This window comes from Anomaloglossus baeobatrachus, chromosome 11 (genome assembly GCF_048569485.1).
Source record: "Anomaloglossus baeobatrachus isolate aAnoBae1 chromosome 11, aAnoBae1.hap1, whole genome shotgun sequence".
NCBI classification, from domain to species: domain Eukaryota; kingdom Metazoa; phylum Chordata; class Amphibia; order Anura; family Aromobatidae; genus Anomaloglossus; species Anomaloglossus baeobatrachus.
The window spans coordinates 152,452,281-152,466,316 of NC_134363.1; the positions used below are offsets into that span (position 1 = coordinate 152,452,281).

General features: G+C 49.7%; 1 protein-coding gene across 1 annotated transcript in view; it reads right to left on the minus strand.

Annotated features, from left to right (window-relative positions):
• Positions 1-4,289: 4,289 nt before the first annotated feature.
• Positions 4,290-14,036, minus strand: part of GNB1 (G protein subunit beta 1) — a 78,878-nt gene continuing 69,131 nt past the window's right edge. Inside the window, exons 9-11 of the mRNA XM_075328940.1 lie at positions 12,259-12,475; positions 9,974-10,087; positions 4,290-7,003 (exon numbers count right to left, since the gene is read on the minus strand). Of these exons, the coding sequence (XP_075185055.1) occupies positions 9,981-10,087; positions 12,259-12,475 (324 nt within the window). The 3' untranslated portion in view covers positions 4,290-7,003; positions 9,974-9,980. The remainder of the gene's footprint in view (positions 7,004-9,973; positions 10,088-12,258; positions 12,476-14,036) is intronic.

Below are 14,036 nucleotides of genomic sequence, written 5' to 3' on the forward strand. Positions count from 1 at the left end.
TTCGTGTGCTGCAGAGGAGTGCAGACGAGTATAAAGGCCAGTATACGGCTGAGCATCAACACCAGGGGCACGGGAAAGGGGGTCACTATAGGCCATAGTGGCGGCCGGTCTCTCGGTGGACAGCACACATCCACTTTTTTTTCTGCAAAAAAATGTCCTTATTCATGGACCAAATCAAAAAGGTCCGTGGAGCCTCTCTTAGGAGTCTCGACACAGAAGCTAGCCATATATCCCTCCGGGAAGGACCTAGCCAAGGAGTGGCTCTTTTTAGACCACCACAACCACCATATTAAGTGGCCCTTTTAGTCAATATCCAACTTTTTGACAAGTTTTAAGATATGACAAAGGTAATACCAAGGCCAGGTAACCATCCACAGACAGCTGTTTCGGGGTATTTCCCCTCATCAGTGTTGAGTAGGATTCTGGCCTTATTCATGGACCAACTGCTTGGACATTCTGGCAGGGGGCAATGCACCTAGGATTTCACTGTGTTGAGCGCCCTCGTTTGGTACCGGCAGTGTTTTCTCTGGCTGGTCTCCCTGAGATCAGTGATTGTTTTGTCTTGTTGGACATTCTGGCAAACCTTCCAATTTTGCATGCTAGAAAAGTGAATGACAGATCAAAATGGATGGGGGTGCAGAAACCAAACAAATACGGATGCAAGATGTACACGTGTGCACAAGAGCGATGGAGGAAGGGGCACGATCAGCCAGTGAGATCCAATCCTTTACCTGAGTGTGTCCGTGTAGATCAGTTGCAGGGTCACCACAATCTAATCTTCTCCAACGAGGCCGATAAAGTGCCAAGACTTTGAAATATTGAAAAATCTCCTTTTCTCTGACATTTCTTTACCTTTTCATGTAATCAATAGTAATGTATAATACTGGGAATTAGTCTGACATGTTGTGCAACATTTGTTCATAGAATATTAGAGTTGGAATGGACCTCCTGGGTCATCTGGTCCAACCCCCAACTCAAAGCAGGATTCACTAAATCATCCCAGACAGATGTCCGTCCAACAAATTAACTTGACCGAGCTCCATATCAGATCCTTTTTGTAGAGTTCATGGTCAACCTATGCTAATTAAGAACTAAAGGGTTAACCAGCGTTTTTTTTCCCCTGCCCATTTTGACAGCAATCATGGAGAGATGCTGGAAAGAACATGTGTAAGGCACCCATCTTCAGATCCCCAAGTATGTACCCAATTAGGCACAATACCTACTGGGCGTTGGGTCGTTTGCCTCCGCAACTGCTCTGCCACATGTGAAACATCTTCCAAAGAGCCATCAGGATGGCAGTGGAGCGGCCAGGGCAGGAGTGGAGCGGCCAGGGCAGGAGTGGAGCGGCCAGGGCAGGAGTGGAGCGGCCAGGGCAGGAGTGGAGCGGCCAGGGCAGGAGTGGAGCGGCCAGGAGTGGAGCGGCCAGGGCAGGAGTGGAGCGGCCAGGAGTGGAGCGGCCAGGGCAGGAGTGGAGCGGCCAGGAGTGGAGCGGCCAGGGCAGGAGTGGAGCGGCCAGGGCAGGAGTGGAGCGGCCAGGAGTGGAGCGGCCAGTGCAGGAGTGGAGCGGCCAGGGCAGGAGTGGAGCGGCCAGGAGTGGAGCGGCCAGGGCAGGAGTGGAGCGGCCAGGAGTGGAGCGGCCAGGGCAGGAGTGGAGCGGCCAGGGCAGGAGTGGAGCGGCCAGGGCAGGAGTGGAGCGGCCAGGGCAGGAGTGGAGCGGCCAGGGCAGGAGTGGAGCGGCCAGGGCAGGAGTGGAGCGGCCAGGGCAGGAGTGGAGCGGCCAGGGCAGGAGTGGAGCGGCCAGGGCAGGAGTGGAGTGGAGCGGCCAGGAGTGGAGCGGCCAGGGCAGGAGTGGAGTGGAGCGGCCAGGAGTGGAGCGGCCAGGGCAGGAGTGGAGCGGCCAGGAGTGGAGCGGCCAGGGCAGGAGTGGAGCGGCCAGGAGTGGAGCGGCCAGGGCAGGAGTGGAGCGGCCAGGAGTGGAGCGGCCAGGGCAGGAGTGGAGCGGCCAGGAGTGGAGCGGCCGATGGCTACACAGCGGCCAGGAGTGGAGCGGCCGATGGCTACACAGCGGCCAGGAGTGGAGCGGCCGATGGCTACACAGCGGCCAGGAGTGGAGCGGCCGATGGCTACACAGCGGCCAGGAGTGGAGCGGCCGATGGCTACACAGCGGCCAGGAGTGGAGCGGCCGATGGCTACACAGCGGCCAGGAGTGGAGCGGCCGATGGCTACACAGCGGCCAGGAGTGGAGCGGCCGATGGCTACACAGCGGCCAGGAGTGGAGCGGCCGATGGCTACACAGCGGCCAGGAGTGGAGCGGCCGATGGCTACACAGCGGCCAGGAGTGGAGCGGCCGATGGCTACACAGCGGCCAGGAGTGGAGCGGCCGATGGCTACACAGCGGCCAGGAGTGGAGCGGCCGATGGCTACACAGCGGCCAGGAGTGGAGCGGCCGATGGCTACACAGCGGCCAGGAGTGGAGCGGCCGATGGCTACACAGCGGCCAGGAGTGGAGCGGCCGATGGCTACACAGCGGCCAGGAGTGGAGCGGCCGATGGCTACACAGCGGCCAGGAGTGGAGCGGCCGATGGCTACACAGCGGCCAGGAGTGGAGCGGCCGATGGCTACACAGCGGCCAGGAGTGGAGCGGCCGATGGCTACACAGCGGCCAGGAGTGGAGCGGCCGATGGCTACACAGCGGCCAGGAGTGGAGCGGCCGATGGCTACACAGCGGCCAGGAGTGGAGCGGCCGATGGCTACACAGCGGCCAGGAGTGGAGCGGCCGATGGCTACACAGCGGCCAGGAGTGGAGCGGCCGATGGCTACACAGCGGCCAGGAGTGGAGCGGCCGATGGCTACACAGCGGCCAGGAGTGGAGCGGCCGATGGCTAAAAAGCTGCAACAAATCCTGAATCTCGCTAATTGAACTCATCGCTGATCCAGAATTTGTACCGTGCTCTAATATGAATCTGATTCCAAGACTATGTAGTTATTAAATGTGTCATCAGTTCCATACATCTGAATGAAGATAATTTGGCAACAAGCACCTGAATTTCTAGAAATACCCCATTCAGATAAATGGAAGCTTAGAAATAACCTTTCTGTGTGAATGAGCCCAGAAACTGAAAACCTACCACAAATATTTGAATCATGAAGCAAGAGCCAACATTCTAAACTGGCCACAACTGCAAAATATAGGGTAAGAGATGACAAGATAAAAAAGATATTTGGTCTTGGAATCCACAAGAAAGGACTTGGCCATAGGGTCCCAAAAAACAATACATATAGAAAAGGTGCGGCCCCTGCCTTCTAGATATATTTTTTGCAGTGCATCTCCTGTGAAACATTGACAGTGCTAAAGGTTTTTGGTCCTGCAGTAGAAAACCAGATGGGGGGGCGGCCTGGACCAGACCGGGTATTGGGTGGGCGTGGATCAGAGCGGGTGGAAGGGGCCGCTGCCTTGACCAGACCGGAGGTGATGGGGGGGGGGGGGGGGGGAGCTTGGTCCAGAGCAAGGCTGTGTGGGGGTGGCGGGGCCTGGACCAGAGGTGGGGAAGCCTTGACCAGACCACGGGTGGGGGGGAAAGCTTGACCAGAGCAGGGGTGTGTGGGAGTGGCGGGGCCTGGACCAGAGGTGGGGGGGATGGAGTGGACCAGAGGGGGGGGTAGCGACCAGGATCAGAGCGGGGGGGGTTTGGAGGGGGCAGCCTGGACCAGACCGGGGAAGCCTGGAACAGAGCAATGGGGGTTAGGGGCGGCAGGGACCCCATACTGGGGGGGGGGGGGGCGGCGCGGCGGCCTGGACCAGACCGGAGGAAGTGGTTAGGGGCGGCCTGTACCAGACCGGGGGTGGGGAGACCTGGACCAGAGCGGGGAAGGGGGTTAGGGGTGGCATGGACCAGACCGGGGAAGCCTGGACCAGAGAAGGGGAGGGGTGTCGGAAGCCTGGACCAGAGTGGGGGGGGGGGGGCCGGAATCCTGGAACAGAGCGGGAATGGGGGGTGGGGGGAGGGAGTCTGTACCAGAGTGGGGGGGCATCGGAAGCCTGGACCAGAGCGGGAATGGGGGGTGGGGGAGACCTGGACCAGAGCGGGGGAGGTTTGGGTGGCCTGGACCAGAGCGGGCAGGGAGGGATGCGGCCTGGACTAAAAGCATTAAATGTCATTCACCACACGTGGTACAATAAACACAGCATTTACGCTACATGGGACCACACAATTTGGGATAGTACCGCCCGTCATGCTCCAAATTGTCTTCATCCGGGTCCCAATGAATAAGAGGCTCGTTGCAAGGAGTAAACTCATGTCAAACTGCTTTATTACATCTTAAATAACAGTACATTTTAATATAGTATCTATCTTGCATCCAGCGTTCTTGTAGTACACTGACTTTAAAATTAAATACAAAAGGTGAAAGGGAGTAGGGGGTGCAAGAGAGCTCTACATAGTAATTTATGCAAGAAGTGGGCGGGGCTTCTTTCTTTGCCAGTTCCCGGCCTAACGCACAATTACAGCACTTTTTTGTACAGAAAGAGGAGAGAAAAAAAAAAAATAGAAAAAAAAAAGCCTCTACTGCTAAAGGTTGAGTATCGATCATATACAATTAGGAAGAAGCGAATAAAAAAAAAAATAATAATGTGCTACTTTCTTACTGCACAGACCGTGGAACAGAGGTGCAGCTCCCGTGTATTGGTGTCCAGATCTTTACAGGAAAGGAAAAAAAAAAAAAAAAGATTGGAATAGAACAAGGGAAGGAAATAGAAGGGGGGGAAAAAAGCCGTTCTTGGAAGAAGAAAGATAAAATCAGATGCAAGATCCTCTTTCTACAAGAACAGGCTGAGAATCATCAACTTAAACCCAAAGGTGACGTTTAATTTCACATTTCCCAACCTTTTCCTGAAAAATATATTTTTTTTTTATTGATTTTATGCAATCGTTTGAACAGGATGTTTTTTGTTTGTTTTTTTTGTTAAAAAAAAGTGAATTAAGCTACTCAAAGTGCTCTTTTTTGCACTATTTTTTTTGAGAAAAATGTATACATAGAGTAGCCGTGATTATAAAAAAAATTAAAAAAAAAAAATTAAAAAAATGAGCACAACCGCAATAGTTATTTCATTTTTTTAAAAATTTTTTTAAATGAAAAAGAAAAAAAAAAAAACATCTAAGGACTCTCTATTTGCACATTATTAAGCAACTCTACAGCATGCAATCTTAAGAGGAAAACCCATCCCTATGGCAAACACACCCCCACCCCCCGCCAACAGAAGAATAAAAGCTTTCTGAAAGTTTTTAACTTTAGAAAGTTCAAGATCATTATTTTCAAAAAACATTAAATTTGTACATCATTTCATACACATCTGACTTTATATCCAAAAGAAAAAAAAATAAAGAAAAAAAAATAAAAAGAGAACAGACATGTACTGCTGCTGCTCCGAAATCTATCGATACGGGGGACCCAGGGTAGTGTTCATGAATTATTACCCTTGTACGGCTCATCTCTTTTTTTTCCCCCAGTTTTTGGAAAGGGAACATGGCTCTGAATGGTTCCGATTTTTATGTGAATAAAGGATTTGACGTGTGTTAAAAACCGTGAAGGACAAAAAAAAATTAAAAAAAAAATAAAACAAAACAAAAAAAATAAAATATATAAAATAAATTTTTTTTTTTTATTTTATATATATTTTTTTATTTTATTTTTTGTTTTGTTTTATTTTATTTAAAAAAGAAAAAAATATATAAAAAAAAAAATATATATAATAAAGTCTGGCAACCGCATAAAGCACCAACAAGACTACTAGATGCCCATCTAGGAGTACGTCTTTGCTCAAAAAGGAGCACGCTAAACCAACCACATGACTGGTGCTTGATGTTAGATGCTGCCAAAAAGGAAAAATAAACTTGTCCCCACCCCAAAAAAAAAAAATATACATATATATATATAAACTATGGGTTAACCTCAATAGCAAAGGGTGAGCTGAACATTGCGCTGCAATCTTGCATGCTCTCCATCCCTGAAAAAGGAGCTTCTAGTAATAGTGTGTTGGGTGCAAGGAGAATAGAGGTGGAGTGGCGTAGATGCATTCGTAGAACAGAACACAGTTCGTTGGCATCGGTGGTATAAAGAACTGTACATGGTTAAAAACCGAGTCCTTCCGGCACTCCAGTCGCATCCGTTTTGCAGAGTCCCCAACATGGACGGTCGATATTCTCAAGATGATGACGACGCAACGTTGTGAAGGCACTCCAGGCATTGGGTTACTACATTTTTTTTTCCCAAGCAGTTGGTGCTCAAAAGTAACTCAATTACTGGAGCAACCTACCCGGGGAAGGGGTGCGGAGGGCGGACAAGATTTTACGTGGATGTCTAATATGCTCTTTAATGTTCATAGGGTCCTGTACCTGTGCAACAGATTTACACAATTGACAATACAGGGGGGAAAAAAGTTACCAATTTTTTTGTTTTCTAAGACGCCCTAAACTTATAAGTCTATTACATCCCACCTTAAACTTAGACCAATAAGAGGGGGCATAAAAAAAAAAAATAAAAATAAAAAAAAAACCTGTTAACTGTTATGTTACAATCCTGTAAGAAAACCAGACTCTGCTCTACAACCTTCACAAATGGACTTTATATGCTCGATATATAGGTATTTGTTTTTTGTCGGTTCTCTCTTATGGCGCATAGTGTTTTGTATCGTTAGTCAAGACATAAAAAGGTGAACGAAAGGGATGAACAAAAAAATAAAAAAAAAAGTAATGGTCCCAAAAAGGAATGCACAATTCTCAGAACCACAAAATAATTCTTCCTATAGCAAATAATTGTGCTCTTGTTTTCAGCAAAAAAAAAAATAAAAAATAAAAAATAATAATGAGAGGAGAGGTTCTGCCCTTTGATGTATGGGAGTAGGGAGAGTGGGTGTCCACGTTAGTATGTTTGGATCGGATATGCTATGATTTAAAATTTCGAAGGTTGGAATGCTCTTCCAGTCATGGAGAAGTCCGCTGGGTGTCTAAGGAAGAAGACAAAAAAAGGAAAAATTAGAAATAACACAAAAAAAAAAAAAAAAAAAAAGGAAAAGCAGGTCTTCAAATGTTTATGGGGATTTTTTTTTATTTTTTTTTTTTTATTTGAAATCAACTTTCAAACAAAATCAAATTATCAATATCATATTGGTGTGGGTCCGACACCCGGCCCCACCACAGCAGCCAGAGGATAAGGAGTGCACAGAGGCGAAAAAGGACAGCTACAACACACTAAGACATTCACTTCAATGGGAGCCGAGCTGCAGTAGCCAAGGTCGGCCACTAGACTGAAATAAGAGCCGAGATGTCAGGGCTCCATCCAACGTTTACCGTATTATAAGATACTTTTCCTCCTAAAAATGAGGGATGCGTCTTATGAGATTGTAGCTTACCGGGAGGCGTTGAAGGGAAGCAAGGGGCCCGGCGGCCGGCGCAGGGAGCAAGGGGCCCGGCGGCCGGCGCAGGGAGCAAGGGGCCCGGCGGCCGGCGCAGGGAGCAAGGGGCCCGGCGGCCGGCGCAGGGAGCAAGGGGCCCGGCGGCCGGCGCAGGGAGCAAGGGGCCCGGCGGCCGGCGCAGGGAGCAAGGGGCCCGGCGGCCGGCGCAGGGAGCAAGGGGCCCGGCGGCCGGCGCAGGGAGCAAGGGGCCCGGCGGCCGGCGCAGGGAGCAAGGGGCCCGGCGGACGGCACAGGGAGCAAGACCGTGCATCAGGTGAGATACTTTGTCGGCGATGCAAGTTTCAAATAATGGTGCCCCGAGTCGGCGCGTGTGTAGATGGAGCTCTCAGCTCAAGATATCATCTGCACACAACGTGCCACCTCCGGCCCATTGATCTCCCAGCAGTGGACTTAAGGAAAATGGCGTTCTGAGGTGGCACGTGAGCAGAGGAGACCTCAGCTTGTCATTGAGCCAAGGGCTCAGTCTGTGCACGCGCCAACTCCGAGCACCATTTCATTGAAGCCTGCACTGCCAACAGAGAATCTGTGACACCTGCCGCACTGTGCCTGCAGCCAGAACAACCCCCACGACAGCACCTGCTGCATTGCCCTACTCCAGCACCGCCCCTACCTCCTGTGACCCCCCCACTCCACCACCGCCCCCCTCTGGTAAGAAAGCAACAGAGTATAAGATTCCTCTCTAAATTTGGGGTGCGTCTTATTAAGCCAAAAATATGGTACTTTCAGCCAGAGGACCAGCAAACAGCTGATGAGTGAGCACTACCATGGATAACCCTACAATCTACGTATATGTACGCCAGTCACAGAAAACCCTGCAGAAACGCACCAGCACGCGGCTCAGCTCACAGTCTTCTAAATTAGTAGATTTATTTTTTCTGCTTTCCTGAGCATTGATCATGAATTATAAAGAACATGAAGGTAACGGCTAACGCTGGTTTCTCACATCCGGCTTTTCGCTGGTTTGGCGGATGCAGCGCACACCAGTACAGTGTATACAGTACAATGGCAGCGCGACAAGCGCCGGTCACACGCTGTCATGTGAGCGGAGCATGTGACCCAAAAGATGCGGTGCTGCCATTGTACTGTATACACTGTACTGGAGCGCGCCGAATCCGGCAAACCAGCGAAAAGCCGAATGTGAGAAACTAGTCTAACCCTGAGCCAGATCTCAATGATAATGGAATATCTTCCACCCTCCAGCATTAATAAGAAAAAAAAAAAGTTATTCATCTTTGGTCTGATGACAGTAAGATTGGGTCTCATCTAGGAGGAGAAGACAAATACCTTATTTTTCGGATTATAAGAGGCACTTTTCCTCCCAAAAATTCGGGAGGAAAATGAGGGGTGCATCTTATAATGCGAAGGTAGCTTACCGGGAGGTGGAGAATGGGTGCTGTGCTGGCTGCAGTGCGGGCGTTCCAGATGCTCTGTCGGCAGTTCGGGTTTCAAATAATGGCGCCGGAATCGGCGCATGCGCACATTGAGCTCTTGGCTCAAGATCTTATCAGCCCATTGATCTCCCTGCAGCAAACTTGAGGAAAATGGCGCCAGGAGGTGGTGCGTGCACATATGAGATCTCAGCTTGTCATTGAGCAGAGTACTCAAACTGCGCACGCACCAACTCCGGGCGCCATTTCTTTGAAGCCTGCACCACAGACATCTGGGACACCTGACGCACGGCGCCCGCCACAGCGCCTGCAGCATCACCCCTGCCTCCTGTGACCCCGCTCCACCACCACTACCGCCCCCTCTCCAATAAGACCCCATTGGCGTGTAAGACCGACCCCCACCTTTTTTTTTTTTTTATCTTTACATTTGGGGTGCGTCTTATAAAACAAAAAATATGGTAGGTCTCCTGCTTTATCTCCGAGTCATGTGCAGGATAAACTACATATGATGGAAAATCAGGGTCTGGCGGCCTATAGGTGGAGACCAAGAAGGATCAATTTATCTAGCCTAATGGGAAATCTGTGAACATAACGACTGGTCAAACCAAGCACAGGTGCACCTTCCCACTTATTTGTTTTGCATGTATATCCACCCTCATAAATCCTTGATTGACAGATGATATCTGGCTATTTTCTGTGTTGAGACTCCTCTAACAGAGGCTCCACGGATCTTTTTGATTTGCAGATCTGGCTTCTTAGAAGCGAAAAAGGGGCAATTGATGGAAAACCGGTAGGAGGGAAGGTGCACTGAGCCGAGTGTGGGGAACGCTTCTTTGCTCCCTAGACGAGGGTCGGGAAGACGGATCAGTGTGAACTAAGCCCCTGCATTACACAACGCCGGCGCGGACTAACATCTAAGCGCTGGCACTTTCCCCATTATCTCTATTTATAAAACGCTGACAAAGAAGAGTTCTCTCGATAGAGGACGTTGGCCAGGAATGGGGAGAAAAGTTTAGAGAATCTGTCTTGTTTAGCAAACATTAGAAAATGGAGTTGTTGGAGCAAAGTAAACCTGTCAGGAGGATGGATCGGGCGGGGGACGCTTGATACTCACAGACTTTTTAGTTCCAGATCTTGAGGAAGCTGTCCCATGACCCTGTTGCCACTGCCATGCCATCGTCTGTCACTCCCAAGCAACTTACACGGTTATCATGACCAGCGAGGACACCTGGAGAAGAAGAACATTGGAAAGAGTCAGCTCGGCGAGGCCAAGACATTAACACACTGTCTGCTGATCGCGGCAGCAGACGACATTAGAAATGCATGAGTGGCCCGATGGCCTAAATAATTCACAATGCCATCAGAACGCTCGCTGCACTAACAGCTGGTCAGACCGCGGGAAGCCAACCCAGACCACAATTACGTAGACAAAGACCCCTGCAGCCCCCTCCCCTGTAAACCAGCCGCCAGTATGGACCCTGTCTACACCCATGTATACAGGATGGTCCTCTGGGGGGGAAGGTGACCTCGTAGATAACCGATGCACAATATCAGGCGGTTAGAAAAGGCAGTTGGGGAAAATCAGGACCTCCTCTGTTAAACACATAAGATGGTCGGCCCGGGGGCTTTGGCCACATGAAGCCGAACACCACGATTAACTGTGAAGGGGAAATGACCGCACAAGTCTGTGGTTACAGATTCACTGCCAGAAATTGGGGAGGCTTTTAGTCCCATCCAGAAACCAATAAAGCACCACTCCAGCAATTTTTGTTAAATAATAAATCAATGTCCCCTGCCCCGTCTTATAATCGCCTTCCGGTGACTATCTTTTATTACTGTCGCTCTCCTGTGATTTGTGACCTACCGGCAGCTCCAGTTTTTCACGCAGCCAGATGTTACAAATTAATACAAGTCTATGATAGCCTTGTTCTGGCCCTCATAGACTTGCACTGAGCACTTGTGATGTAACTGCTGATTTCCAACCAGTCGGATGATGGGCTGGGTGGCGCTGCGGGAGTGGAGAGGTAACGAAAAACATTGAAGCAACCGGAAGGTGAGTGTACGACAGGGGCTTAGCTTTATAGCACCAATCGTTAACACCGGAGTGGTGCTTTAAATCATCAAATTTAGCACATCTGCAACAATGGTGAGCAAATGTGGTATAAGACAAGTCAACTCATTGTTTATGATCTGGTCTACCATAAATTTGACAGATCGTAAGGAGGACAGATATGTAAATAAAGTCTTAAAAGGGGTTGTCCACTACTTTTACATTGATGGCCTATCCTTAGCATAGGTCATCAATGTCTGAACGGCCGGGGTCCGACATCCAGCACCCCCACCAATTACCTGTACTTGGTCCCGGCAGTAGCAGCAGGTGGCCAGAAGTGCTCAGTTCCGGCATGGCTTCGCCTTGTGATAGCGGCAGCAGCCAGGTACTGTCCATCCGCCTCCTACTGATTAGAATGGGAGGCGGATGTGCAGTACCCGTCTGCGGCCTCTATCAGAAGACGGAGCAGCTCCAGAGCTGAGCATTTGCTGCCGCCGGAACAGAGAGCAGCTAATCAGAGGGAGCGCAGCGTGTCAGATCCCGGCTAATCAGACATTGATGACCTATCCTACGAACAGGCCATCAATGACAAAGTAGTGGACAACCCCTTTAATCAGTAATTTTCCCTCTTAAAATAACAGTTATAGTCCCTTCCAGTCCCAGTCTAACAGTTTCAGCACTGCTCTCCCAGGACTCGTGTAACACTGTCATGTGATCCTGCGGCTAATCAGAAGGTGCTTCCCTTTACCCTCCGTTGGGCATAATGGATGGAAGGTCAGCGTTGCGGCTGCTCTCTTTCTTCGTATGTCTGATTTGTCCGAAGAAGGGGAGGGTAAAGCCAGCCACAGATTATGTCACGTGATCCCTGTGGCTAATGTCATGTGAGCCCCGGGAGAGGCATTGCTGAAACTACTGGAACAGCACCGGCGGTGTTATTTTACAAGGGGGAAACACCGATTGCGAAGAGGTTGTCAAGACTAGTGAAAAACCCCTTTAAAAGCACAAAGTGACTTTACCTCTATAGGAGAGCACTACCATGCCGATCAAAAGTAAAAGATACTCTTTTTTTTTTTTTACAGCTACTCATTGCACTACCAGCACCACGGCACCGATGTACGTCACATTTGGTCCATACAGGTAAGTAGTGCCCATATGACTTCCAAAAAAGCCATAGAGTATATGGAAGGGAGTTTAACCATTAGGTTTTAAAGAAAAATATATAGGTCAACATGGTGTCGCTGATTAAAGCCATGAATATATTTATTTTAGGGCGGTTACAGTATATTGGTAGACCATAAATATTCCCGTTAGGTGGGATATTATGGCACAGATGGATGGTATAGTTATACCTGCTCTGTCAGCCTTGAGCGTGTCCCAGACGTTGCAATTGAAATCGTCATAACCGGCTAAGAGGAGGCGTCCGCTCTTTGAGAATGCTACAGAGGTGATGCCACAGATGATATTGTCGTGAGAGTAAACCATCAGCTCCTGGTCTGCACGAAGGTCAAAAAGCCTGCAAGTGGCATCATCTGAGCCGGTGGCAAAAGCATTGCCGTTGGGGAAGAACTGGAAGAGAAAGATGAGAATTACCATAAACCTAATACCGATATCAACGTCCTCCTACCCAAGCTGAACCCGATGACCGCCAGTGACCCACACTCCTCTATATAGGACGAGCCGTGGCCGGTGCCGTCTCCTATAGGGATCACTAACGGGCCAAGTAAAGAGATCGATTGTATGCACACCTGTCTTATCGGGATACTTCTCATAGAAGGAAGCGTTGAGGGACATCTTTGTCTTGACTAAATTTTATCAAGAACCGTAACGGGTCACTGGGACTCCAAGCTTAATGTGACTGCGACAAGTCCATGTTGGATTTTTCGTGACTTGCCTGTTGCAGTTATCCTAGGGCCCCAATGTGCCCTCATTCCCCTTGTGTGATTTAGAAGCGACACCAAGAGAACTTTGGTTGCACGTCAGGCACCATGGATAAAGTCGCCATATTGGACGGGACCATATTTCTCCTCCAAAGATTCATAGAATGTAATAGAATTACCGTATATTCACGTATCAGCCAGGTTTTTCACCCAATTTTATGATGATAACAACCCCTCTGCTTATATTCGAGTGAGGTTCCCATAAAAAATTATTCTCACCTGTCCTCAGTTTCTGCGGTGTCCTCTTACCTGCTTCTTCTACTTCAATTGAATTGCTTTGCGGCACCGTAAAGCCTTGAGTGCAGCGGCGGCCCTGTGCACCGCACGCAATCATCGAGAGGTGCTTCTTGTGGAACGCAGGCACATGGACCCCTCCATGATCGCATCTGGTGCACGGGGCCGCCGCTGCAGTCTTGGCTTTACTTCAGTTGAATGCTTTGCACCACAAACCATTCAACTGCAGTAAAGTGCCGACCGCAGCGGCGGCCCCGTAGACAAGACACGATCATGGAGGGGTCTTATGTGCCTGCGTTCTGCAAGAAGCACCCCTCGGTGATTGCATCCGGTGCACAGGGCTGCCACTGCAGTCATGGCTTTACGGTGCCGCAAAGCAATTCAACTAAAGTAAAGCCATAACGGCAACCTGCAGTGGCGGCTCCGTGCACCGGACGCAGTCATGGAAGGGTTTATTTGCCAGCGCACTGCAAGAAGCAGGTAAGAGGACAACGCAGGAACGGAGGACAGGTGAGAATTTTTGTGTGTAAGCAACAGCATAATAGGGGACAAGAAGGAGGGCACAAGGATGAGGCACATTACTACAAGGGGGGACAAGGATGAGGCACATTACTACAAGGGGGGACAAAGATGGGCACATTACTACAAGGGGAGACAAGGATGGGCACATTACTACAAGGGGGGACAAGGATGGGCACATTACTACAAGGGGGGACAAGGATGGGCACATTACTACAAGGGGGGACAAGGATGGGCACATTACTACAAGGGGGGACAAGGATGGGCACATTACTACAAGGGGGGACAATGATGGGCACATTACTACAAGGGGGGACAAGGATGGGCACAGTACTACAAGGGGGGACAAGGATGGGCACATTACTACAAGGGGGGACAAGGATGGGCACATTACTACAAGGGGGGACAAAGATGGGCACATTACTACAAGGGGGGAC